At 42.3% G+C, this 25,667-nt stretch overlaps 1 protein-coding gene across 1 annotated transcript in view; it reads left to right on the forward strand.

The window, feature by feature from the left end:
• Usf3 (upstream transcription factor family member 3) overlaps positions 1-25,667 on the forward strand; it is a 50,612-nt gene continuing 24,945 nt past the window's right edge. Inside the window, exons 1-3 of the mRNA XM_021184405.2 lie at positions 1-253; positions 23,548-23,664; positions 25,247-25,311. Coding sequence (XP_021040064.1) covers positions 25,265-25,311 — 47 coding nt within the window. The 5' untranslated portion in view covers positions 1-253; positions 23,548-23,664; positions 25,247-25,264. The remainder of the gene's footprint in view (positions 254-23,547; positions 23,665-25,246; positions 25,312-25,667) is intronic.

Here is a 25,667-nt window from a genome sequence, read left to right on the forward strand (position 1 = left end):
TGAGGCCGTGCTGCCGCCGGGTCTCCGGCCTCGAGGGCTCGGGCTCGCTGCGGCGGCGGTGGCCGCGAGGAGAGGCGGCGGGGGCGGGGGGAGAGGAGGGCCCGGGCCCGCGCTCCCCCAGCCCCGCAGAAGCAGGCGGCGGCCGCGGACCCAGAGGCTCGCCTAGACGGCCAGACACCGCTGCCTTCCGCTCCTGGGACCATGACCCAGGCGGGGGTCGCCGCCGCCGTGGCCCGGAGTGCGTCACCGGCGGGTGAGTGGCCGCGGGAGGGGGCGCTGACAGCCGGGACCGCGGCTGCGGGGGCGGCTCCGGGGGGCGGCCCCGGGCTCAGCTCCACCCACCCCCTCCTAGCCGCGGGAGGTGAGGGCTAGGCTGAGTGCCCCTCGTTCCTGGGGACCCCAGAACTCCCCACCTATCCCGGGGCGATCGCTCTCTTCACTCCGGCATGCTCGCACCCACTGTGCCAGGCCTGAGGGAGCTCGCCCTGCTCCCGGTGCGCGCCGGCGGACAGAGGCCCCATGCTGTCCTGGGTGCATAAAGAGCTGGGCAGCCAGGTCCCCACCGGGTGGCCTTTGCTAGCCTCCTTCACCTTTTGCCATCTCTTCCATCTCTATACTTGTCTTCTGACTTTCCTTCTGATCCACTCGTCAAACTCGCTGCTTGCTTTTGTAACTTTCACCCCGGTGTCGAGAGTTAGGCTGACGTTTTCTTTTTAGAAGCCCATCGTTTTGCTTCTGAATAGCACTGGTCGAAGCGAATGGCATTCTCGCCCGATTTCAAATTTCCTGAACAAGCATGAGGTTTCTGGACGCTTGGCTGAGGTTGGGCATTTTGGGGATAGAGTTCTGTTCCCTCTGTGGGGTCTTTTTTGCTTTTATTGACCTCATCTGTAGATAAGAGACCACATAAAACTAACTGCCAAATTCAACTAATGTTCAGATAGCATTTTACCACTAAGTTGAGTGAATTAACAAACATGATAGGTCTGGCCGACTTTATGGGTAACAGTGGCAGAGTCTTAAAGGAAACTTTGATGAGTAAGTGGACCCTGCAGTAGCTTTTCCCCCATAGCCAGTCAGACCTGCTCAGTTTCCATGGTGACCTTTTCCTTTCCCTCAGAACACTTGACTTGCTGTATAGATACTATGTTTCCATTTGTTTGGGAAATACACAAAATATTTGTTGCAAACTGAGGAAGATTCATTGAGAAGCCAAGAGTTGTGAATGAAAGCTATATCAAGAAGCATGCCAAAGGCCACCAGCAGCTTGTGACCCAGAATGAACATAAAAGTGGTCCAACCCAAAATTGAAAACATATCCAATTCCTTGAGGGTTTCTTTTTTTCCTTTCTTAATTTCATTATATGGTTCCAGAGAGTGAACCTTGTAAAGACAAGGTTGTGTCACAATGTCAAAAGGTTGGGCACGTAGTCTAAACATTATGACTTTTGTATAGATTAGCTTTAGTAGTTTGGTGATTGTAGTAGTCTGTGCATTGATGAAATGTAGAACATTTTTGATACAAAAGCATTTCCATTCAGTGTGGTAAGGGCCACCTAGAATAGTTATTTTATACCCTAGTTGTCTATAGAACATCACAGAAGTCTTTTTAAAAAAGATTTTACAGTGAGCTAGTTTTGTATGAAACACACATGCACATGCACACACTGTTTAACTCCAGCTAGAAGAGAAGTTTCCACAGATAGCAAGCTTGGAACCCCTGGCAGTAAAGCCAGGTCTTAATGTTATCTCACGCTGTTCCTTCCTGTGGTCAAGCCCAATGGTTCCTTAACTGGACTGTTTGTTACAGTCACCTTCCCAGGCTTTACCTTTGATCTGGAGGGAGGCAGGCTGTGGTATACGTCTTAAAACTCTCCAGGCTATTCTGCTCAGCAGCCAGGGCTGAAAATTACCTTAAGCTTGGTACAATGTCCAGACTGTTCTGCTTGTATTCCAGGGTTTTCCTTGGCAAGCCTTAAGCCTGTGTATTCAACTTTTGCCCCACAACCTTCCATGTGAACCTTTGGACCCCTCACTCAGATAATGCAATTTAGATCCCTGCTGTTGCTAACTTGGGTGTTTCTCCTCTATATCAAATAATTGTAATGACAGATCCCTTAAATATGAAATCTTTGGTATGTAAATGCACATATACCTTGAGCGTGTGTGTGTGTGTGTGTGTGTGTGTGTGTGTAATAGAGGATCTCTCTTTGCTCCTAGGCTGACTGAATTTGTAGCAATCCTCAGGCTTTTATCTCCCAAGTGCTGGGATTACAGATGTGTGCCCTCATACCTCACACCAACAATAGTTTTAGATTTTATAATTACGTTATTGAGAGAGAGAGAGTTGGGGGTGGGTCTGTATTAGCAGTATATAGATGGGAATCAGAGGACAACTTGAGAGACAGTTTTCTGCTGTGTGGGATTGGACTCAACTTGGCAGGCTTGGCAGCAAGTACTTGGTGAGCCATCTTACCAAGCCAACAACAAATTTTGTTTTGTTTTGTTTTTCGAGACAGTTTCTCTGTGTATCTTTGGCTGCCCTGGAACTCCATGTGTAGGCCAAGCTAGCCTGGATCTCAAAGATCCGTCTGCCTCTGCCTTCCAAGTGCTGGGATTAAAGGTGTGTGCCACCACCCAGATTCTGAGTCTATTTTTGTTGGTGGTTTTTTATATAGTTTCAAGTTTGATTTTTTTATTAGATATTTTCTTCATTTACATTTCAAATGCTATCCCAAAAGTTCCCTATATCCCCCCTCCCCTGCCCTGCTCCCCTACCTACCCACTCCCACTTCTTAGCCCTGGCTTCCTCCTGTACTGGAGCATATAAAGTTTGCTAGACCAATGGGCCTCTCTTCCCAATGATGGCCAACTAGGGCATCTTCTGCTACATATGTAGCTAGAGACACGAGTTCTGGGGGTACTGGTTAGTTCATATTGTTGTTCCACCTATAGGGTTGCAGACCCCTTCAGCTCCTTGGGTACTCTCTCTAGCTCCTCCATTGGGGGCCCTGTGTTCCACCCAATAGCTGACTGTGAGCATCTACTTCTGTATTTGCCAGGCACTGGCAAAGCCTCACAGGAGACAGGTCAAGTTTGACCACTTTGAATTGGACAATCAGTTTGGGGGCGGGGAGGTTATCCTAGATGAGGCTAATTCTCCCAATGGTCATTAGTTGCTGTAGTTTTTTTGTATAGGGATGGGAACATGATGAGATTTTCTTCCTTCCACATTACCATGTCCATTGAGATCACCATTGTTCTGATCTGGGTTTTGCAGCCATTTCTGAGAGAGACCGTTTCACTGCCGTCTGCTGGTATTCTGGTTCTTACGATCCTTCCTATCCCTCTTCCATGATGTTTCCAGAGCCACAGATGCAGGAACTGTGGTGTAGATGTACCTGCTGGGGCTGGGCTCCCTCCTCATAATCGGTTGATCTCTGCATTGTGTCCTGTTGTGGGATTTTTTGGTTTGTTTGTTTGTTGTTTTGCTTTTGTGATGGTCTCCATTTGCTTTAAAGAGAAGTGTCTTATGAGGGGTGGTAGCTAATCTAGGAAAAGTGGCTCCTATACCTCAGCGTGTTTTTGTGATAAGTTCTCATTGAACTTTCAAACTACATGGTGTTTAAAAAACTCCCTTTGTACTGATAGGGTGGGTTAATTCAACACATATACTTGGGATTTTTTTTTTTTTCCTTTTACAATTCAGTGGCAAAGAGTGTTTTGTTCCTGTGGTTTAAAATTCTCTTGAGCTCATTCCAACCATGGGTTTGGGTTTGATTCCTACTATGTCTTAGCAGTGTCCTCATCCCATAACTAGTATTGAGTTCCTTTGTGAAGTGTTACTGTTGTTGTGTAAGACAGTATATCTTGGAACTCCATATGTAGACCAGGCTAGTCTCAAGTTCTTGAGATCTGCTTGTGTCTTCTTCCAAATGCTGGACTTCTAGTTGTCCACCATCCCTTGCTTTCAAAGTATTTTCATATATTTACCTGTTTTTTTTTTTTTCAGCAGGTTGATTATTTTCTTTTTTTGTGGTCCCTAGACTTACATGTTAGTACTTATCACATAGCCACAGGTATGTGTTTATCTGACTACTAGCTTTCAGGGCCTCTGTGTTCAAGGGCATGATCTTCATTGTATTTCTAGATACTGTTGAAGTATTACAGAGCTAGAACACTCCAACCATAGGAACTGTGTCCTCTAATACTGAATTTGTCACTAACAGACACTGAAAAAAAAAAAACTCTGTTAAATGTGACTGCCATACTTTATTATACGTAGGATATTAAACATATCTTTAACAAAAGTTGATTTGATATTAATTGGCTTTGCCAAAACTACATCTTGTCTTTAGTTATGGATTTAGATGTCTTAAATGTGTAATCTTCCATAGATGCATGTATATACACCTTAAGCATTTTTCTCTGAGCTTGTTATCCATAAAATATTTGTGAAGCCCTTACTAATAGGAAAACTGTTAACTGTTCAATTGGATAATTTTTCTTTTTCTCATTAGATTTTCCATGTGGGTACAATTGTGCTACTTCAGAAGGCCAGATCTTTTAATTAGATCAGTAGGGCTTGATAAGTTGCTCCTATTAATGTGCTAATACTGTGTTTTTAATTCAGCTCATCAAGTATTTATTGAGTACTTGCATTTGCCCAACGCCATAGGTGCTAAAAAGGATGTAGAAATAGTAAATACTGAACTCAGCTCATAAGAAAATTTGGGAAAGACTGGGGAGCATCCACAGCAGGTAACTAAGGGACTGCCATTCGCTGACTGCCAGACTATAAGCTATGAGCGGAGGAGGAGGAGGGTGGGGGGAAGAGGAAGAAAAAACTAGGAAAGACCCCTTATTTTCTTTTGCTTATTATGTAGCTGGTTGAGGGATCCCGGATGTCTTTTCTTCCCAATTACTAAAGCTATCCTGGGATCCCTGGTGAAAGAATTCTCACATTAGCTGCTGTCATTTCTTAAGCAGCAGAAGCCATAGAGAAGAAAAACAAAAGATGGCATCCCGTGACAGGTACCAGTTCTATTTCTGCACAACATGTGGTACTAAATTCTCTTGAGTTATTAGCAACAGAATTTGACTTAGGCCCAGGTAAGCAGAAAATGGAGAGTCATGGATGTGTACAGAGCTAGAAGAGTGTTCAGAGTGAAGCCTGGAGAAGGTGAGGGAATGCCAGGCCAGAGGTCAGCCCCAGCCAGCTTTCCTTCTTGTGCAGGGAGCCTTAGCTATTAGCTCTGTGCCACACCTCTGATGTCAGCCCATGTTTGAAGTCCTGTTTGAAGAGTGGGGTGGAGGAGCTCTTCAAAGGAGGCGCAGGCTATTGCTGCCAGACAGCCAGAGCTGCAGGTATTTTCTACAGATGGTCTGTGTTTGACATTGTGGAAGCCTTGGTGAGCCTGGTGTATGCAGTTTTTGGAATGAAAGTCAGCTTTAGCTGTCTGAAGAGTGAGTGGAAATAAGGAAGAGGGAATAGTAAGTGTAAATTAGTTCTTTAAGAAGTCTGATGGTTAGAGAAAGAAGTTAATAGGTCCAGAAAAGAAATCATTGAAGTCTTTCAAATGGAGAAACATGAATAAGGTTGTATTTTCATGAAAAAGCACCAGTAGGGTAGGGGAGAGTAAATTATCAAGGAAAGAAAAGCGTATGATGTAACAGGTTACCAAGTGGTGACAGTGGTGGGGTCCAGAGTATAGGAAGAGAGTTGGTGTTAGCTAGAAATGCTAGGAAGCTTGTAAGGGGGACGGACTTGCCTTGGTCTTTGAAGGACAGGTAGGAGCTGGACAAGCAGAGAAAGGTCAAAAGCTCATTCCAGTGGAAAAAGAGCGAGAACCTAGAAGTGAGTTTACAAGAACAAAGGGAGCTTGGCTATCTGAGTTGGATAGGAGGGAGAGTAAACCAGCTAGCTATCCATGCTCCATGCGTTTTCTCAGGTAGATGTGGGTGGGTGAGACTGAAAGCCAGGACTCAGGTTTTAGACATGATACAATAGTTGCTGGGCAAGGGTACAGTGTCTTTTGGTATTCTGTAGAATATTTTTCCAGGGTCCCTCCACAGGTATAAAAACTTTAAAATATAAAAGTATCCTTTAGGGGGCTGGGCAGATGGCTCCATGGTTAAGACTACATACTATTTTCACAGAAGACCCAAATTTGGTTCTTAGCACCCATGCGCAATGGATCACAACCACTTGTAACTCCAGTTCTAGGAAATTGGACACCTCAGTCCTTCTGAAACACCTGCAGTCAGGTATACATACCCTATGCCACACATGCACATAATTGAAAAAAATTAAATAAATCTTCAAAATGTCACTGTGCACAATGGCATAATGTTTGCATAACCTATACACATTTTCCTATATACTTTAAATTGCTTATAGACTATTTGTAATACATCATATAACTTAAATGCTGTATGAATACAGTCTGAGAAATGTGAAAATGTAGTTTCATTATCATGTAGACATCATATAGTGTATGCTTGTGAGCCTAGATGTATGTCTTATGCCAAAGTCTGTTCTTCCAGACTACAAACTTATCTGCCACATTATTGTCATAGATATTATAGACAATCATAATATGGTGTTGCTTATGTATATAAATATATGTATAAACATATACAGGCATAGAAAAGATACAGTGGGCTGGAGAGATGGCTCAGTGGTTAAGAGCACTGACTGCTCTTCTGAAGGTCCTGAGTTCAAATCCCAGCAACCACATGGTGGCTCACAACCATCTGTAATGAGATTTGATGCCCTCTTATGGTGCATCTGAAGACAGCTACAGTGCATTTAGATATAATAATAAATAAATCTTAAAAAAAAGAAATAAAGAAATTAAAAAAAGAAAGAAAGAAAAGACATAGTACATATGAGGTAATAGGACTCTTAACTCCATTACTGTGTTACGGGAGCACTGTTGAACTTGTAGGCTGTGAGTAAGTAAACATCACTATGCAGTGCATGGATACATCTATTAATACTGTAGTGCTTTTGAGGTTTTACTTTGTGAGTAGGATTGTACTTTATAGCCCAGACTATCCTCACATTTTTATGCTCCTGCCTGAGTGTCTCAAGTGCTGAGATCATGCACAGTCCCACAGAGGCCCATGCTATATGTACTTTAGAAAATGTCACATTGGGAAAGCATGTGTAAATACTCAGTGTAGCTAAAAAGTTCTCCCAATATTTTTGGTTGTATTTGCAGTGTGATGACACATGCCTTTAATCCCATCACTAGGGAGTTCGAGGACAGCCTGGTCTATAGACCAAGTTCCAGAACAGCCAAGGCTACACAAAGAAATCCTGTCTCAAAAAGCCAAAAACAAAAACAAAAAAATGGCTGAATTCATGGATATGGAACTCTGGATGCTGCTGTAAGTTCTAGAGCATGAAGAACATGACAGAATTTGGTGAATTGGAGGAGAAGAACAGTGGAATGTTGGGGTGGGTGTAAAACCCATGAAGAATGGGAAGACGATACAGAGCCAGAGGTGTAAAAGGGGCCTAAGCTAACATGATAATGAACAGGGAAACGTAAGTGGGATAAAAATAATAGCATTTGGTAAAGGGGTCTGAGTTTGTTTGAGATTAGAGCCAGATTAATTGATAAAATGGAGCCTTGGGATAAAGTAGATGTTTTACAAGCTGAGGAAGTTTAGTGTGTTCCAAATAAACTTTATTTGTTCTGAATGTTTTAATGAGAACTTTACCTATCCACAGATGCAAAGCAGCATGAAAATTGAAAGGGAGTTATATATATGCTTTTAACCAGGAAAAAAAAAAACATAAAAGGGAAGAGAGTAATGAAAATGGGAACTCAAATGAGAAAGAAGCAAGAATTCCTAAGTTGGGGGTAAGGGGCACACATAAGTAAGAAAAGGGTAAGACCAGCACAAGGGGTGGAACTTCAGGAAGATCTTTGATTTGATGAAGTTAGTCCCTGGCCGCCAAGGAAGTCTTTTCATTGGTTTGAGCAGTCTAATAGTAAAGTCCTAAACCAGGAAGGATTAGCCAGGGACGGAGTGGCAAAGTGAAAAGATACACAGAAAAAGCAGATTTCCTGTTGAATGTGAAGACTCTCTTTACATTTTGGAAGCAAAAAGTCAAATGTGGTGGAAGCAATAAATTGCTGCTGAGGGAAGAGCTGGTAACAGAGAAGAATTAGCTCTGGGAAGTTCTAGAGAGAGCAAAGATACATGGGCATGGAAACTGTCCAGTGCACCGGCTCACGCCTGGCTTCTCAGGCAGCTGGGAGGAGGGGGAAGGTAGCTAACTTACTGAGCTCCTGCTGTGAAGTGGCTATTTTGCTACATCCACTAACTGGTCCCTCGAGTCTTCTCTGGCTGCTGATACTCTGATGTCAAGCCTGAGGATGCTGAGTCTGATGAGTACTTCAAAGCTGAATGCTGAGTCTGACATCAAAGGCTGTTTTCACAGCACCTTAGGATCACTCACTGATGTGGGTAAAGGATACATCGAGGATACATGGTAGCAGTTGTATTAGTGAATACAGCGATTATGGCCCAGAACCATTTTAGGAGCTATTTTTTGTTTTGTTTTGTTTTGTTTTCTCTTTTTCCTGTGTGTGTTTGTATGCACACACATGAGCATACAAACATATATATGTGTGCATCTAAAAGGTCAAGAATGACATGGGGTGTCATCCTTGGTTGTGCTCCAGTGTTGTTTGTTTGTTTGTTTGTTTGTTTGTTTGTTTTTGAGACAGGGTCTCTCCCCAAACCTGAAGTTCTACTTGCTGCTATCTCTCCAGGGCTAAAGTTGTGTGTGTGTGTGTGTGTGTGTGTGTGTGTGTATGGGCGGTGCTGGCAACTGAACTCAGGTCCTCTTTGGCTTTATTGGCTGAGCTATCACACCAGCCATTTGTTTCCTTGGTTTCTGTGTATAGAGTGCAATAGCCAAAGCTTGAGCAATTTGAGCAATAAAATAACTTTAGCATTGAATTGTGACTCAGCATATAAGATACCTATACCCCATATTGATGTAAACTAATGGTTGAAAATTGAAAGGGAGCTATATATATGGTTGAATATATTTCTTATAGAATTCTAAAAAATATATTTAGATAGTGTGGTGGTTGAATAGGTTTGGCCCCTATAGACTCATGTGTTTGAAAGCTTGGCCCACAGGGAGTGGCACTATTAGGAGGTGTGGCCTTTTTTGAGTAAATGTGACCTTGTTGGAGGAAGTGTGTCAAGTGCTTAAGCTCCCAGTATGGAACTCCAGTCTCCACCTTGCTGACTTTGGATCTAGATGTTGACCCCTTGGCTCTTCCAGTCATGTCTGCCTGATTGCTACCATGCTTCTCACCATGACGATAATGGACTAAAACTCTGGAACTGTAAGCCAGCCCTAAGTAAAGATCTGCCTTATTTATAAGAGGTGCCTTCGTCATAGTGTCTCTTCACAGCAATAAAACTGTAACTAAGACAGTCTTTTCTCTGAGAGAAAAATTAATTCACTGTTTGAGCAGGGCATAGAAAGCAAAAATACAACATTACTTGAAGTGTTTCAGGAATTTTGAGGGGAAAATCAATGAAGATAATATATATATATATTTGGTTTTTCGAGACAGGGTTTCTCCATATAGCCCTGGCTGTCCTGGCACTCACTTTGTAGACCAGGCTGGCCTTGAACTCAGAAATCCACCTGCCTCTGCCTCCCGAGTGCTGGGATTAAAGGCGTGCGCCACCACGCCTGGCTAAGATAATATTTTTATAACTTAAATCTTAAGTATTATCTGGATAGTTTATTATAAATATATATTTATTTGTATAATGAAAAAGTGCTAGTTAGATGAGGCAATAAGGATATAACTTAGAGCTCAAACCCTGGGGCAGCTATTTTTTTGCAGATTGAAAATGTTTGAAATTTTTGAAAATTACAACACTTGTGGATTCAAACTAATGCTAAATCTTGCCATTCATGCTTCAAGTTGAGTTTTCTCAAATTAATTCTGGAAAAACTTGGATGAAAATTTAGAGTGAATTCAGGATGCTGAGAAAGTACCTAGGTACTGTGGATTACCAGACTTGAAAGCAGCAGTCCTAGTACCTGGTAGGAGACTGTGCTGGTTACTAGTACCTGGTAGGAGACTGTGCTGGTTACTAGTACCTGGTAGGATACTGTGCTGGTTACTAGTACCTGGTAGGATATCATGCTGGTTAGTTTTGTCAACCTGACCCAAATTAGAATCCCTAGGAAGAAACTCTCAATATGATGACTTATTTAGATCATGCTGTACTGTGGGCCTGTCTGTGGAAGTCTGTTTCATTGTTAATTGGTGAAGGGAGATTGAGACCATTGTAGACTGATCATCCTCCAGGCAGAAGGTCCTGAATAGTCAAAGAGGGGAAGCTAGCTAAGAGAGCAAGTATCCAAGCAAGAATACAATTGTCTGTTCACAGAGATGATGTGACCTGCTTCAAGTTCCTGTCTTAACTTACCCTCAGTGGTAAGATTGTAAGAACTGAAAGCCCATTAAAGCTTTGTTTCCTAAGTTGCTATTGTCAGGGCATTTTATCACAACACCAGAAATGAAATATCTACTGCAGCATACCTGCATAAATCAGAAGCATTGTCCAGCCTGGGCTCTATAGAGCCAGGGAGTACGTCATTGTCACATCTTAGAGAATGAATTATAATTCCACTGTGATTGTGGCTCTTTCCATCAGAGGCACACCTGGCTGCTGACTTCTGCTCATGGATACTTTTGATAGCTCAAGTATCTGTAGTCAGCGTGCACATTCATGGCAAGGAGTGATTTTTCACATATATTAAACAGTGGTTCTTGGGGCTGAAGAGATGGCTCAGTGTTTAAGAGTATTTGCTGTTCTTCAGAGGATCTAAGTTTGGTTCCCATCACCCACACCAGAGAGCTCACAACTGCCTGTAACTCTAGCTCCAGGGGACTCAACTCTCTCTGCTGGCTCTGTGGGCACTTGCACACGTGTGGCACCAGTATACACAAAAATACACAATACAAAATCTTTTAAAAAGTGGTTCTTAGCCGAGGTGTACTGGCTGGGAGCTTTTAAAGATAAGAGTTTCACTATATGCTCCAGGCTGCTTGGAAATTCTGTCTCTCGGCTCAGTCTCCCAGGTTTGGAAACTACAGGTGTATTCCACCATATCCAGGGGAACTATGCTTTATACACACAGCTGTAATTGAAAACAGCTGTGCTGGGGAAACACTAGTCACTGGTTTGTTTAACCAAGAATTACTGTATACTTAAGGAAAAGCAACAATATAAATTAAAAAGACCAAGCCAAACAGATAAATTGATCTTAGAGAAATTAAGTTGAATATAACATAAAGAATTTTTTGTCCCAAAATATCCTCAAATATTTGAGGAATTGCTATTACTATAAATTAACAATGGATTTCTATAAGAATAGGACAGTTTTTTGGAAGTAAACTTTCAAGGTCGTGCAGACAGCAGCTGGCTTACTACTGACTCCCCAAGGCAAGAATCTCCCCTAATCCTGCTCATATGACAAAGAGAAATTATGTGATGTGAGGGCATGGACTACAGACCTAGGAGAGATCTCACATTTACTACTAAAGTTCCAAGCAGTTTTAGTGAGCCTCTAGCAGAAGTCATTGGGCAGTTAGCTGATGGATAGGGTAGTATAGGGTATTAAAACTTTTATTATGGGAGGGAAGGAGATCATAGGCTCAGTTTATTTGTTTGATAGATTTTAATTACTTATATGTTTACTTATTTTAAGATTACTTTTTAGTTATGTATTTATATATGTGTTTCTTGTGTGGCTATATGCATGTGAGTGAGTTCAGGTGCCTACAAAGGCCAGAGGTATCAGGTCTGGAGCAGCAGTTCTCTGGTTATGATTCTATGGTTCTGAGAGCCAAACCTAGGTCTCCAAGAGTAGTGCATGCCCTTAATGGACAAGTCCTCTCTACACCATTGTTTTCTCTTTTGAGACAATTTCTTTTTCTTTAAAAAAAAATTAAGATTTTATTATTTATCTTATGTGCATGGGTGTTTTGTTTGTGTGTGACATATACACTCCACATATGTGTTCTAGTGCCTAGAGAGCCCAGAAGAGGGTTTCAGATCCTCTGGAACTGGAGTTACCGAGGGCTGTGTGTGAGCCACCATATGGGTGCTGGGAATTAAAGGTCCTCTGGAAGAGCAGCAGTTCGCTTACACCCAAGCCCCCCTCCAGCCTCTTGAAACAGGTTCCTGTTGTATATTATGGGTTGGTTGCCTTGGAAGGTTTTTGTAACTCAAGCTATGCTTGAGCTCACAGTCCTTCTGCCTCAGCTTCCTGAGTTCTGAGATTTAAGGGTACACTATTATGATTGGCTGTTTTTTTGTTTTTGTTTTTTTTTTTTTCGAGACAGGGTTTCTCTGTATAGCTCTGGCTGTCCTGGAACTCACTCTGTAGACCAGGCTGGCCTTGAACTCAGAAATCCGCCTATCCGCCTGCCTCTGCCTCCCAAGTGCTGGGATTAAAGGCGTGCGCCACCACGCCCGGCTTGTAATGGGATCTTATGCTCTCTTCTGGTGTATCTGAAGACAGCAACAGTGTACTCATATAAACATAAAAAAAAAAAAAATTAAAAAAAAAAAAAGAAGCACTAGTTGAACTCATAAAAGATGTAGGTCAGTTCCCAGCACATACATGGCCGCTCACAAGCATCTGTAAGTTCAGTTGCAGAACTCCAGTCTCTCTCCTGGCCTCCACAGGCACTGCATATATGTGGTGCCTGAAGGTAAAACACTCATAAATAATATAAAAATAAGTGAGTTGTTTTGTCTTTTTTGCTTGTTTTGTTTTGTTTTTTGTTTTTTTCGAGACAGAGTTTCTCTGTGTGCCCTGGCTGTCCTGGAACTCACTCTGTAAACCAGGCTGGCCTCAAACTCAGAAACCTGCCTGCCTCTGCCTCCCAAGTGCTGGGAGGGGATCCCATTTCTACCTGGCGTTTTTGTTTATTCAAGACAGGTTTTTTCCTTGTAGCCCTGACTGTCTTAGAACCCACTGTGTAGGCTAGGCTGACCTTAAATTTAGAAAAACACCAGCCTATGTCTCTGTAGTGCTGGGATTAAAGGCATGCACCACCACCCAGAATAAGTAAATCTTTTAAAAGAAAGAAAACACTGATGTCATAAAAAGTGAAATTACAGAAGAAATATAAATGTTTTATTTGCTTTTATATATTTATTTGTCATTTATTGAAACAGCATTTCATTGTAGCTCTGGCTGGCCTTGAACTCACAGAGATTTACCTGCTTCTGCCTCCAGCATACTTCAATTAAAGGCTTATGCTGTCACACCCAGCTCTGTAAATGATCCTTAACATATGAATGTATTTACACACACACATCCCTGAGGCAAAGGACAACTTTTGAGGATTAATTCCTTCCTACCATACCCAGGCATTGAACTCAGGTATCAGAAGAATGTTTACTTTGGCTGACAATTCCAGGAGGTTTTATAGTGGTGCCTGAGTTGGCAGCAACAGGAAGCTGAGAGATCGCATTTCCATTCACATGCAGGAGGCAGCGACTGGGAGCTGGAAGAGGGGCAAAGCTGCAAACTCTCAAAACCCACCCCTCCAGCAAGGCTCCACCTCCTAAGGATTCCACAATGTCCGCAACAGCGCCACCAACTGGAGACCAAGGGGTCAAATATATGAGCCCATGGGGGACATTTTTTATTCTTATCACCACAAGGACTTTATACATTGTTCTTTTCCAGCATCATTTTCAGTAGGAAAGAGGGGAGGGAATAAAATATATTTACTAATGCAGCTATAATGGGTAATAAAGACTTTTAGCTATTAAAAGAAAATGATAAATGTGTGATGGATATTTGGAAGTACATGATGGCTGTCACGAATTTCAATGTAAAAGGTGTTTCAGAGTCAAGCACGGCATGGTTTCATTCTTACGAAAATTTCCATTGAGTACATATAGATAACTCTGTAGAAAGCCCAGAAAACTCTATGTCAAATTGATGTCCAGTGGAAGAATACAGGGTGGGTTAGATAATGGTGACTACCTTCATTCTGGGAGAAAGGGATTAGGGAATGGGGGTAATATAGGAGATATTAGGGTTTTTTTTGGTTTTTTGTTTGTTTGTTTGTTTGTTTGTTTTGAGACAGGGTTTCTCTGTATAGCCCTGGCTGTCCTTGAACTCACTTTGTAGACCAGGCTGGCCTCAAACTCGGAAATCCACCTGCCTCTGCCTCCCGAGTGCGGGGATTAAAGGCATGCCCCACCAACACCCAGCTAGGGGTATTTTTTTATTAATTTGTTTTGGGGTGGCTTTTTTTTTTTGGAGGTTTTTATTTTGTTTATTTTTACTTATTTGTGTTAGGGTGAATCCAGGGTCTTGTGCATGTTAACTGTGTCCTGCACAGCACATCTCCAGCTCCCTTTAACAATGACAGTGTTACATTTGACTGAGACCAAATTTGAACCCTGAGAAAATATGTAGAAAAAAATATATTTTACAGTAGAAATATATGCATGTTAAATCAATTAAATTTGTTTATATATATATTCAGTATATATAAACTATATATATATATTCTTCTTATTCTGTCCTTCAGAAGGTATTCTGTATTTTTATAAACATATATGTATGTTCTTCCTGTCCTACAGGTAGGTATTTTATACGAGATTTGAAGCAGCTTTATATATACTAATATTAGTTTACTAGGGCTATTATACCAACATACCATAGCCGGTGTGGCTTAAATAACAGGAATTGTTTTTCTCACAGCTCTAGACCAGCAGCACCGTCCAACTGTTGGCAGAATGCATCTCTAACGCTTAGCTTGCAGGCTAGGCTTTTTCTGTCTTTACAGAATGGTCCCTCTACTGCATTGTCTGTTTCCTAATCTCATGAAACTGCACAGCCAGATAGATTACAGCACACTCTGACTCCATTTTAACCTGACCACCTTTTAAAGGTCTCCCTTCCTCCCTTTCTTCCTTCCTTCATTTTCTTTTGGTTTGGTTTTGGTTTTGGTTTTTTGAGACAAGGTTACTCTGTGTAGTCCTAGCTGTCCTGGATTTTACTCTGGAGTCTAGGCTGGCCTCTAACTCAGAAATCAGCCTGCCTCTGCCTCCCAAATTGCTGGGATTATTAAAGGCATGGGCCACCACTGCTTGGCTTGTTTTTGTCTTTTGAGACAAAGTTTCAACTCTGTAGCCTGGGTTAAATTGACACTGCAGAGATCCCCTGCCTCTGCCTCATAAATGCTGGGATTAAAGGTGTGTACTACAGTGCTTGGCAGGAACCTATTTCTAGGGCTTCAACATATACCTTGTGTAAGGTACAGAATCTAGCTCTCTCAAGTAGATAGATAAATACTGTTGCATAGATTCACTGTGTCATATGGTGGAAGTACTAGGTTGAACTATCTGAAGCTACAGTAAAAAAGCAGAAACAGGGCTTAGGGATATAGCTCAGTGGTAGATCCCTTCCTAGCATGTGGAAGGCCCTGGGTTTGATTGCCAGCACTCTAGAAAAAAAAAAGTGTCAGATGGTTCAACATAAGGCTATGGCATTTAATTAACGTCCTTTTGATGAGTCTTTCATGCATTTTCTTCTCAAAATAATTCAAATGACACTGTAGTGAATACCCTTGAATAAAGTGGTTTTTTACATATGTGGATATACCTGTAGGGTGAAATTATTGGAGTTACTGCAGCAAAGGAGAGATAATGTGTTTCTGTGGACCACTTGTGAGCTGAGCAAGAGGAAGCTGGCCTGGGGCCTGTTCTGCAAGCTTTCCTGGCAGGGGCAAGACCATGCCAGCAGAAAGGACCTGTGCTCTGAGAGCAGAGGTGGAGTGGGAGAGAGTGCGAGGAACTGACTGGTACCCACGGCAAGGGAGCTGCATCTAGACCTGAAGAGGAATACTGTGTGGCCTCTTCTTTCAGTGTGACAGCTACTAATGTGCACACAGATAATTGCACATGTGAGGAGAAATGTCTGATCGACACCACCAGGTGTTAAAGGTAGAGGGACACTCCATAAGACAGACAATATTTGGGCAACTGAATTTTTAAAGAAGCCTTTGAGTTAGTTCTCTTTGAGTTTACTTATGAAATAAATTTTGCATTGAGAGTATTTGTAGTTCACAGTGAGAAGATGAGAAAAGGCTATATATAGTATGTCACACTGTTTGCAGTGGTTATCTGTGAAGAGTGTAGCAAAGAAACTTTCTCTTTAACTCCATATATTTCTTTATGATTTGAAAGTAGGGTGGGGTTTTTTTATGTTAAGGGCTTGCTTGTATAGTTTAAAAATAAAATTCAAAATTGTTGTGTGGAAATTATGCTTGTGGCTTATTTCCCCACCCCCACCCCAACCATACAGGTTAGCTGAGATTCACCACGAAAAGCAGTTCTAACCTGGGGGCAGGAGTTTGTTCGTTCACGTTCCTTTAATAAGTATCCCGGCAGTTCAACTCTGACATTAGCACCACACAGGATGGTCATGGGATTGGCGGGAAGGAGCCAACAGACATTGTTGAAAGATACAAGATCTCTTTAGGGGCAGAGAAAGTCAGAACTGCAGACAGACAGAAGTTACATGAAGCAGAAAACAACCAGACACAGCAACATTCATTCCCTCTGGGATGTAGACAGCAGCTGCTGGAAACACATGCAGACGAAGGATTCTTGCTGTGACAAGGACCACTGTTCTGCACCTGCAGGACATAAAGGTTGTGCTCTACATAACAGAATTTGGCCATAGATGTTAGCCAGTGAAGATGGAACTGTTAATTTCCACAAATACTTAAGATGGTGTTTGCCCCATGAGAAAGTCAACTTATCATTTTAGGGCCAGAGTGTGTCCTGTATTAAGCAATGCATGAGCCTATGTCCAGAGGCTGCTAGGTTGAAGGAGTTAAACCATGGGGAAGTAGTGAGAACACATTCCGGGGAAAGAGTTTTCTAACCCAAGATGCTGGAAAGGACCGCAAATAAGCACAGAGAGCAAAGTTGGCCACAGCATGAAGCAGGATGTGTGTGCTTTGCTGGGTCTGTGGTATGTGGAGAAATGCTCCTGGTCACTATGAAGCAGGATGTGTGTGCAGTGCTGGGGCTGTGGTATGTGGAGAAATGCTCCTGGTCACTATGAAGAAGGTTGCAGAGTTGCTCACAGACTGCCATTTTGGAAAAAGTGGATACACAAAGAAGAAAACTTCCAGAAGAATCCACAGTGATTGTTGTTGAAAGATGCAATAGAGAATAGTGTGAGTGTTTATGAATTTCTTTGTTTCCTAGGCACGTATATTTACTATCAGGAAAGACAAGTAGAGCAAGGTGATCAACGTAAGTAGAGCTCATTTTGGTGTAGAGCAGAAAACTGATCCAAGTGTAGTTATGGCCCAGTCTCCGTGAGTCACACTCTTGTCTGGTGGGCTGAAGTCATTTTTAACTGAGGAGCTTTACACTTTGGAAGACTAAGGGACAAGGAGGCAGGACAAGGTGCAGGAGAGGGCACTGGGGAATTAATATGACTAAAGTAAGTTATTTAAGTTATGTGCAAGTGGGAAAGGTCATAGTGAAACTTGTTGCTTCATAGTGTCAATGTATACCAAGAAAATCTTAAAGAGATAATAGAATGTGTATCTATCTGTGTAATCATTCCAAAAAACATTTAAAGTACGTATAAAACATTTTAGAATGCATTAAATAATAGCAAGCCAGAATTAAATATTAGAGGCTGAAAATATTGTCTTTAAGTAAGATATTGTAACCTTTTTTTCTACTTTATTTATGTCTATTTGTTTGTTTATTTATTTTGAGGCAGGGTCTCTCTACTTAGCCCTGGCTGTTCTAGAACTTGCTATGTAGACCAAGCTGAACTTGAACTCACAGAGATCCACTTGCTTGCCTTCCAAGTGCTAGGATTAAAGCTATGCACCACCACACCCAGTTTACTAATTTATTCTAAAGGCTTATTTTTATTCTCTGTGTGTAAGCATTTTTGCCTGAATGTGCACTGTGTGTGTGGTACTCGGAGACCAGAGGAGGGCATTGGATGCCCTGGCGCTGTTGTTTTGTTTTGGTGAGACAGTGTTTATCTTAGCTCAACCTTGGTTTACTAGCCTGGCTGGCCTCACAGACATACAGTGCTCCTCCAGTCTCACCCTCTCCAGTGTTGGCTAACAAGCCTGTGTGACCTTGGCAGACTTGCTCTCCTTTCCTCCCCTCCCCTTCCCCTTCCCCTTTTCCTTCTCCTTCCTCTTCCTTCCCCTTCCCTTCCCTCCACTGTCCTTCTTTCTCCTCTTCTCCCCTTCCCCCTCCCCTTCTTTCCTTTCTATTATTTATATTTTTACATTTTTTTTTCTTTTGGAAGGCATACCCTGCTGCCATGGGTATGGGTGGAGGTCAAAGGACAACTTGTGGGAGACTGTCTCTCTTTCCACTGTGTGGGTCCTGGGGATCAAACTCAGAGAACACAGGTGGTCAACTTTTACCTGCTAAGCCCCTTCTTCTTCTCCTCCTCCTCCTTCTCTCCCCTCTCCCCACTCCTCCCCTCTCCCCTCTGCCTTCTTTTCTTTTTTGGAATAGATAGACTCATCCATTTGGCCTCTTAACTCTTCTACCTCCCTAATGTTGCAGTGAAAAGTATGTACCACCACACCTAGAAGTTTCATTTCCTTTCTTCCCTCCTTTCTTTCTTTTCTTTTTTCTTGTCTTGTCTGTCTTTCTCTTTCTTTCTTTCTTTCTTTCTTTCTTTCTTTCTTTCTTTCTTTCCTTCTTTCCTTCTTTCCTTCTTTCCTTCTTTCCTTCTTCCTTTTTAATTACACATTTTTATTAGGGGCATGCATACATGCTTGCATGCGGAGGTCTGAGGATAACTTGCAGAAATCATTTCTCTTCCCCCATGTGGATCCTGGGATAGGACTCACGCTGTTAAGTCTGGAGGCAAGCATCTTTGCCCACTGAGCCATCTCACCAACCCCTTTCACTTTCTTTTTTTTTTTTTAAAGATTTATTTATTTATTATATGTAAGTACACTGTAGCTGTCTGTCTTCAGACGCACCAGAAGAGGGCATCAGATCTCATTACGGGTGGTTGTGAGCCACCATGTGGTTGCTGGGATTTGAACTTGGGACCTTTGGAAGAGCAGTTAATGCTCTTACCCACTGAGCCATCTCACCAGCCCCCCCCCCTTTCACTTTCTTTATGGTATCATTTGAAGCACAAAAGTTCTTACGCTTAATGAAGTTCAGTTTATTTATTTTAATATAGCTGGTTATACCTAACAGTTGTATGATATTAGACATGACATGAATTAAACATGTTATTAATATTTATTTCTAATTACACATATAGGTATGTGTGCTGCCCATCCATTTTGATTATTCCAGCTTTGTAGTGAGCTTTGAAACTGGACTCTCCAGCTTTGCTCCCCTTCCCAGTCTCCCACTTTTAAACTGTCAGTACTAGAATTCCAGTTAACATTCTAACCCACTTAAAGCAAGTGATTTGGATATTTTGTTGTAGGAAAGAAACTAAATAAGATTGCTTTTGTGTGTACATGGCGTTGGGTAGAGGTTTTTGCTTTCTAAGTTTCCTAGCCTGAGATGATAGCTCACACCTGTAATCCTAGCAGTTGGAAGGCTGAGGCAGGAGCATCAGATCAAGAGCAGACTGGGATGTATAATAAGTGCTAGTTTGTGCTAGATGAGACTGTCTGGAAAAGAAAAGAGAGAGAAAAGAAAGAAAAAGATGAAGGGGGTGCATTGTGCACCGTGTTCAGTCTCAGTGAGCACTCCCGTGGTTTTAGTGCACATAGTGGTGTAATCATCATCACAGTCAACCTTAGCACATTTTATCACCTAGAAAAGAAACTCCAACCATTACCTGTTTCCTGTTTCCGGGAACCTGATGTCTAAGAGCTGGCCACTAAAGGCAGCAAGTGCTGAGGCCAAAGACTACCATGAACAGATCCAGGATTTCACAAAGTGCGCACTTTTTAGTGATGTAGAGAGAGGAAACTGCCTTGGTCAGCAAGACAGGAAGATCCCGGCACTGGTCAGACACGGGGGAGGGTCTGAATGCTAAGCTATTCTAAGCTGTGCAAAGGTAGCTGTCTACCTACCAGAGTGTACCTGGGCCTTCTTTTAGAAAAAAATCCACCATGCTCTTTGCTATTTAGGAAACTGTCCAGATACCAGTGACAAGCACAAAATGTTCAGCTGACTGTCTAGTGACTGTCTGTCCTGTGGTGTCTGTAATTTGTGCCAGTAGCACTTAGTGGACAAAATGGCAAGCCATCAATAGGAAAATAGATAAACAGCCAGTGTTGAAGATTCATACATCTATGTTCATAGAAAGGAGCTGACTCCTGAAGAAAGTATACATTTATATTAAACTGAGTGTAAGCTTGTCACAGGAGAATTCAGCTAATACATCTATATAAAGTCCAGTGGGGGAAACAGGAAAGTAATTACCTCAGAAACTAGAAAGGGATTGACTAGGGAAGGCCAAGAAAGAATTAATTGATAGTAATATCATAGTTTGATGAGGTTTGAATCATAGAAATGTGTGCATCTGTCAAAGCTCACTGAATGCTGTACTTAAGATATCTGCAATTTGTGTGTGTTTTACCTCAAGGCTGAAAAAGTGATAGAAACTGTGATTTGATGTAGGAGACCTAAGGACCACGTCAGAGTCAAGCCAGGCCCTAACCTGATTCCCAGTGATTTTTCTTCCCATGAAGATAGAATAGCTCATAGATTATTAATATAATATTTTAGCATCTGTCTTTAAAGATTCATGGCACTTTAACTGTTTTAGGAAGTATGTTTATTTAGTCATGTAAATACTGTATTTAAAATGCATGTGAGCTGGATGTGTGACTCGGGGGTCCAAGGCTCTGCCCCAGTGCCAAGAGGAGGAGAAAAGCCATGTCTGCATTTGTAGATTAATTGGTAAGTAGACAAAGATTTATGATAATGTAGTCCCTTATTCTGGTTATTTTTTAACATAAGGAATGTAAATTTTGGAGGTTGGAGAGATGGCTCCGTCAGTAAAGGCCGTGCTGTGCAAGCATGGGAAACAGCGTTCACATCACCTGCACCCGCGTGTAAGCCAGGCACGGGGCACGTACCTGCAGTTCCAGTGCTGAGGGAAGAGGCAGGGACACCACTGGGGCCCTGCTACCTAGCCAGCTAGCCAAACCAGAGGCCTCAAGTTTCAGTGTCTGCCCATCAACCCCGAGGTCCTCACTTCTGTCTCTCTGACAGGAGCTCACCAGGTCACCCTAGCTTACCTGGAATTCATAATCCTCCAGCTTACATTTCCTCAGTGCTGTGATTACATCCATGTGCCACCATAACAGATTGTGTATTGTGTGTGTGTGTGTGTGTGTGTGTGTGTGCACGTGTGTGTGTGTGTGTGTGAGAATTTCCATGGAGTTTTTAAGTATAGAATCATGTCATCTACAAATAGAAATAATTTAACTTTTCCCTTTCTAATCTATATCACTTTTAGATCTTTTTGAGAGCATATGTACGTATGTGACATATGTATGTATATGGATTTGTATATGCGCATGTGTGGGAGCAGGTATACTTACCTGTACATGTACATATGTGTCGTATGTATGTATATGGATGTGTGCATGTGTGGGAACATGTATACTTACCTGTACATGTCCATATGAAGATCAGAGGTTGGCTTTGCGTGTCTTCCTCTATCACCCTTTACTTTATGTTTTTAAAGAAAGGTCTCTCATTTTTCTTGGAGCTTGTTATTTCAGCAGAACTTGCTGAGCAGTGAGCCTCTGGGATCTGTCTCCATCATGCTGGGAGTACAGCATGTACTGCTCAACCCAGCTTTTTGTTCTTTAAATGTGGGTGCTAAGGATCTGAGCTTGGGGCCTTATGTTTGTACAGCAAGCCCTTTGTCCACCGAGCCACTTCCCCAAGCCCTAGTTTTAAGGTTTTTTTTGAGAAGCCTCCCTATTAATTTCCATAGTGGCTACAATAGTTTACACACCCTTGAATAGCATTTTTATTATAATAAGGAACAGCGAAAGGATGTCTACTTTCTTCACTTTTACTTAATACAGCCTTAGCTAGAGCGAGATGACAAGATAGAAAGCTTTGAAAGCGGGCAATAAAATGGAGAGCAATAGAGAAAGCTCTGTGGCCTCCACAGTGGCTGCACTACACACTCACGTGTATACACCACACATACACATAAACTGCACACATAGAAGTGCATGCATGTGCACACACAGAAATACACAAGACAAAAAATCTAACTAAAAAGAGAATTTCCATATATATATATATATATATATATATATATATATATGACCCATTTTGGGGAATATACACAAAGGATTGTATCCGCTATTATAGAGACACTTGCCCATCCATGTTTGTTGTTGCTCTCTTCAAAATAGCACAGATATAAAACCAGCCTGGAAGTCCATCAACAGATGAACAAATGTACACACACACACAACATAGGCTTTTATTCAGTTGTAAAGAAAAATTAAGTTAGGAAATGTGCAGGAAATGAATGGAACTAAAAAATATTTTAAGTAAGGTAACCTAGAATCAGAAACGTAAATCCCACATGTTCTCTCTCACCTGTGGGCCCACAGACAGAAAGCACAGTGAGGTAATTCTTATTATCTATGCTTGGGAAACATTATCCTAAAATAGAAAGAAAGAGAAGAAAGGAGAAAGGGCCATCTCCCAGGAAGACTTAGAATTCTAGACCCCCTGCTCTTCCTCACATGTAGGTCTGGCACAGAGCTGTGAAGTGTGTCTTTTGTCCCCTCCTCTGTTCACAGGTCTTTAGCCTACCTTCCTAGTGCTGAGCAAGTCACTCCCTAAGGGAGCAAGAGGATCAGAGTTAGAATCCCCAAAACCCACACATACCAGGTGGGCATGGTGGCTCGGACTGTGGAGACAGGGTGCCTAGAACAGGCCAGCTATGGAGACTGGCCATATTGACAGGAAACTCTGAGTCTAGTTGAGAGTCATTGCCACTAAAAGAATTAAGCAGAGGGGATCACCCTTGGAGCTCCTCATGTGTGCACATTCTCACATATACTCACATGTGCCCACACACTTGTAACCACGTACCACACAATGTGTATACACATGTGAAGAAGAAATAAAATTTAAATAAGGGAAATGGAAGGAAAGATAATTTTAGAATTGACGGTGGGTCTTAATATTAGACATAACATGGAGGTCTTTGGAAATCCATGGGTAGTGAGGGCTCAAGGGACCATGAGCATACAGAATTAAAACGTGTGTACATGCTGTCCCTTGCCTGTAGGTCTCCCCCCCCCCCCTTTATGGTTTACCCACTGGAGAAGGGTGTTTTGAGAGTAACTGCATTCACTTGCTTTCCAGTGGTGGGGAATGATCAGGGATATCCTTCTTGCCACTAAAACTTGCCTGCATGCTATCAGTTGCCAGCTTCATCTCATGGATACTTGGTGGCTATAAACTCTCATTGGTTTTTCTTTTTTGTAGTAAGAAGAAAACATAACCTATAGAGACCATCTTCTGGCAGAAGATGATAGATTTGAATCAGAAAGAGGAGGTGTTGGAAGCCAGGAATCTAACGTGAAGAAACTCTGCAAGCCCTGGGTGAGAAGGGAGACGGGTCATTTGTGTGCTTGCTTGCTGGCTTGTCCCCACGGTACGGTTCCGTGCTTATCCACTGCAGGGCTTCTCTAGGCCTTAGGCAGCTTCACCAGCTAGAAGGAGACGTGGAACAGGAACAGGCTGCAGAAGTGAGTTGTTTTTGAAAAACATTGTAAGGCTTTTTTTGTTTTTAATTGTGGTGTGCACACCCCATGGCGTGTGTGGCGTATAGAAACAACTCGGCAGGGGTTGGTTCCTCTTTCTGTGTGCGCTCGGCATGGAACTCGGATTGTCAGGCTTGGTAGCAGACACTTTCACCTGCTAAGCCATCTTGCTAGGCCTGGAGATGAGTTGTGACTCCATCTTCTCCAAGGCCGTATCAGTCAGTGTTTCCTGTCAGCTTCTTGTCTGCCTTCCCTCCTTCTGCCCTCCTCCTTTCTAGGGCTGGGGCTTATTGTGAAATAGAGCCTTTCCTAGGCCTTTCTTGCTTCCAGGCACCACGTGTGTGCGTGCATGTGTGCGTTGTGCCTTCCTGGCATTCTTTTGCTCCCTTCTCAAAGCAGCCCAGTTATATAGAACTAAAGTTCCAAGAGTCTGCCCACAACCAAACAGCTAGGAAGGGGTACAACCAGGTTTTAAACCCATGCTTTCTGAGTTTACTTCTATACTTATTACCTCCCTTCCCTCCCCTTCCCAGAAGAGGGGTCATGGGGAGTGTTGCATTTCTATCTTTCCCTTGTAGCCCAACAGGTACCCTACCTTGGTGGCCTCTTTTTGTTCAGTGTATCCCGAGAACATTTTCCCTTTCAAACTATGGAAAGTCAGCGAGGAGAAGGGAATCCCCAGTAGGACTGCTGACCTTGTACAGCTCTGCACGCGTGTGTTAACTCTTCTGTCTCCAGGCTTTTCCCATTTACGTATAGATTGCCCTATAGGACATCAGTTTCTAACCAGGTAGTGGTGTATGCCATAATTCCAACATTCAGGAAGCTGAGGCAGGGGGGATTACAAGTTTGAGGCCATCCTGGACTACATAATGAGACTCTCTGAAAAGAGAGAGGGCCAAGAGGAAAAAGAAGGAAAGAAGAAAGAGGAAAATTCATGGTCTTCATATATTTTTCACACTCACATTTTAGTGAGTCTCCATGGATAACTGAGACTTGTGACACTTGGAAATTGAAGGAAGCCTAACTGTGGTTTGCATCTGCTAGTTAGACTAGTGTTTGGCCTTTGCCGTTTCTGGAGAGGATCGGGCAGTGTGTTCTCTTCCTTCTTGCTGGCCAAGTGCTTTACCAGTGGCAGCTTACTCTGAAGCTCATGCTAGTCTGGCACCTGCCAGGCCTCCCAGGCTGGCCCTAACTCATGATCCTCCTGTCTCTGCCCTCCTAGTGTTGGGATCTCCAACTTGCATTCTATTTCCTTAGATCTCCTTTCATCTACAACATCCAGTAAAGTATGTTTCTGTGGGTTTTCTGTTTGTTTTGTTTTGTTTTTTTTGGTATTGAAATAGAATTGGCATTTGATTTCTCTAAACTTTAGAAGAGCTAAACATCTTGGAGTATATCTGTCTTTTATCCCTTTGTAGAGTCCTATCACTCTCACCATGCCAGAAATGACAGAGCATGAGACGCCTACGAAAAAGCAGCACAGGTATGTATCCACAGCCCCAAATAATATCACGTAGGCAGGTAAAAAGCAGAATTAGTTCCAATATGTGTGGATGGGTAGAAATAGATTTACTGAAAGATTCACATAGCTAGAATTTACCTGGCTTTATTCTCTCTGAAGCCTGAGAAGAGTGATCATCAGTAGTTAAAACATTGTATCAAATCTATGTAACATGTTTGCTTTCTAAGGACATTTTCACTGGCATCCTGTATTCCTTTTGTAGCTCCTGAAACATTTAGATTGTATTTAATTTGTAACATTATAATCCATTAATGAAAATATACATAGCATTACTTTCATTTTCTTATAGGCCCTCTTCTGAGTTTCCAGCATTTAAG

This window comes from Mus caroli, chromosome 16 (assembly GCF_900094665.2).
Source record: "Mus caroli chromosome 16, CAROLI_EIJ_v1.1, whole genome shotgun sequence".
Taxonomy (NCBI): Eukaryota; Metazoa; Chordata; class Mammalia; order Rodentia; family Muridae; genus Mus; species Mus caroli.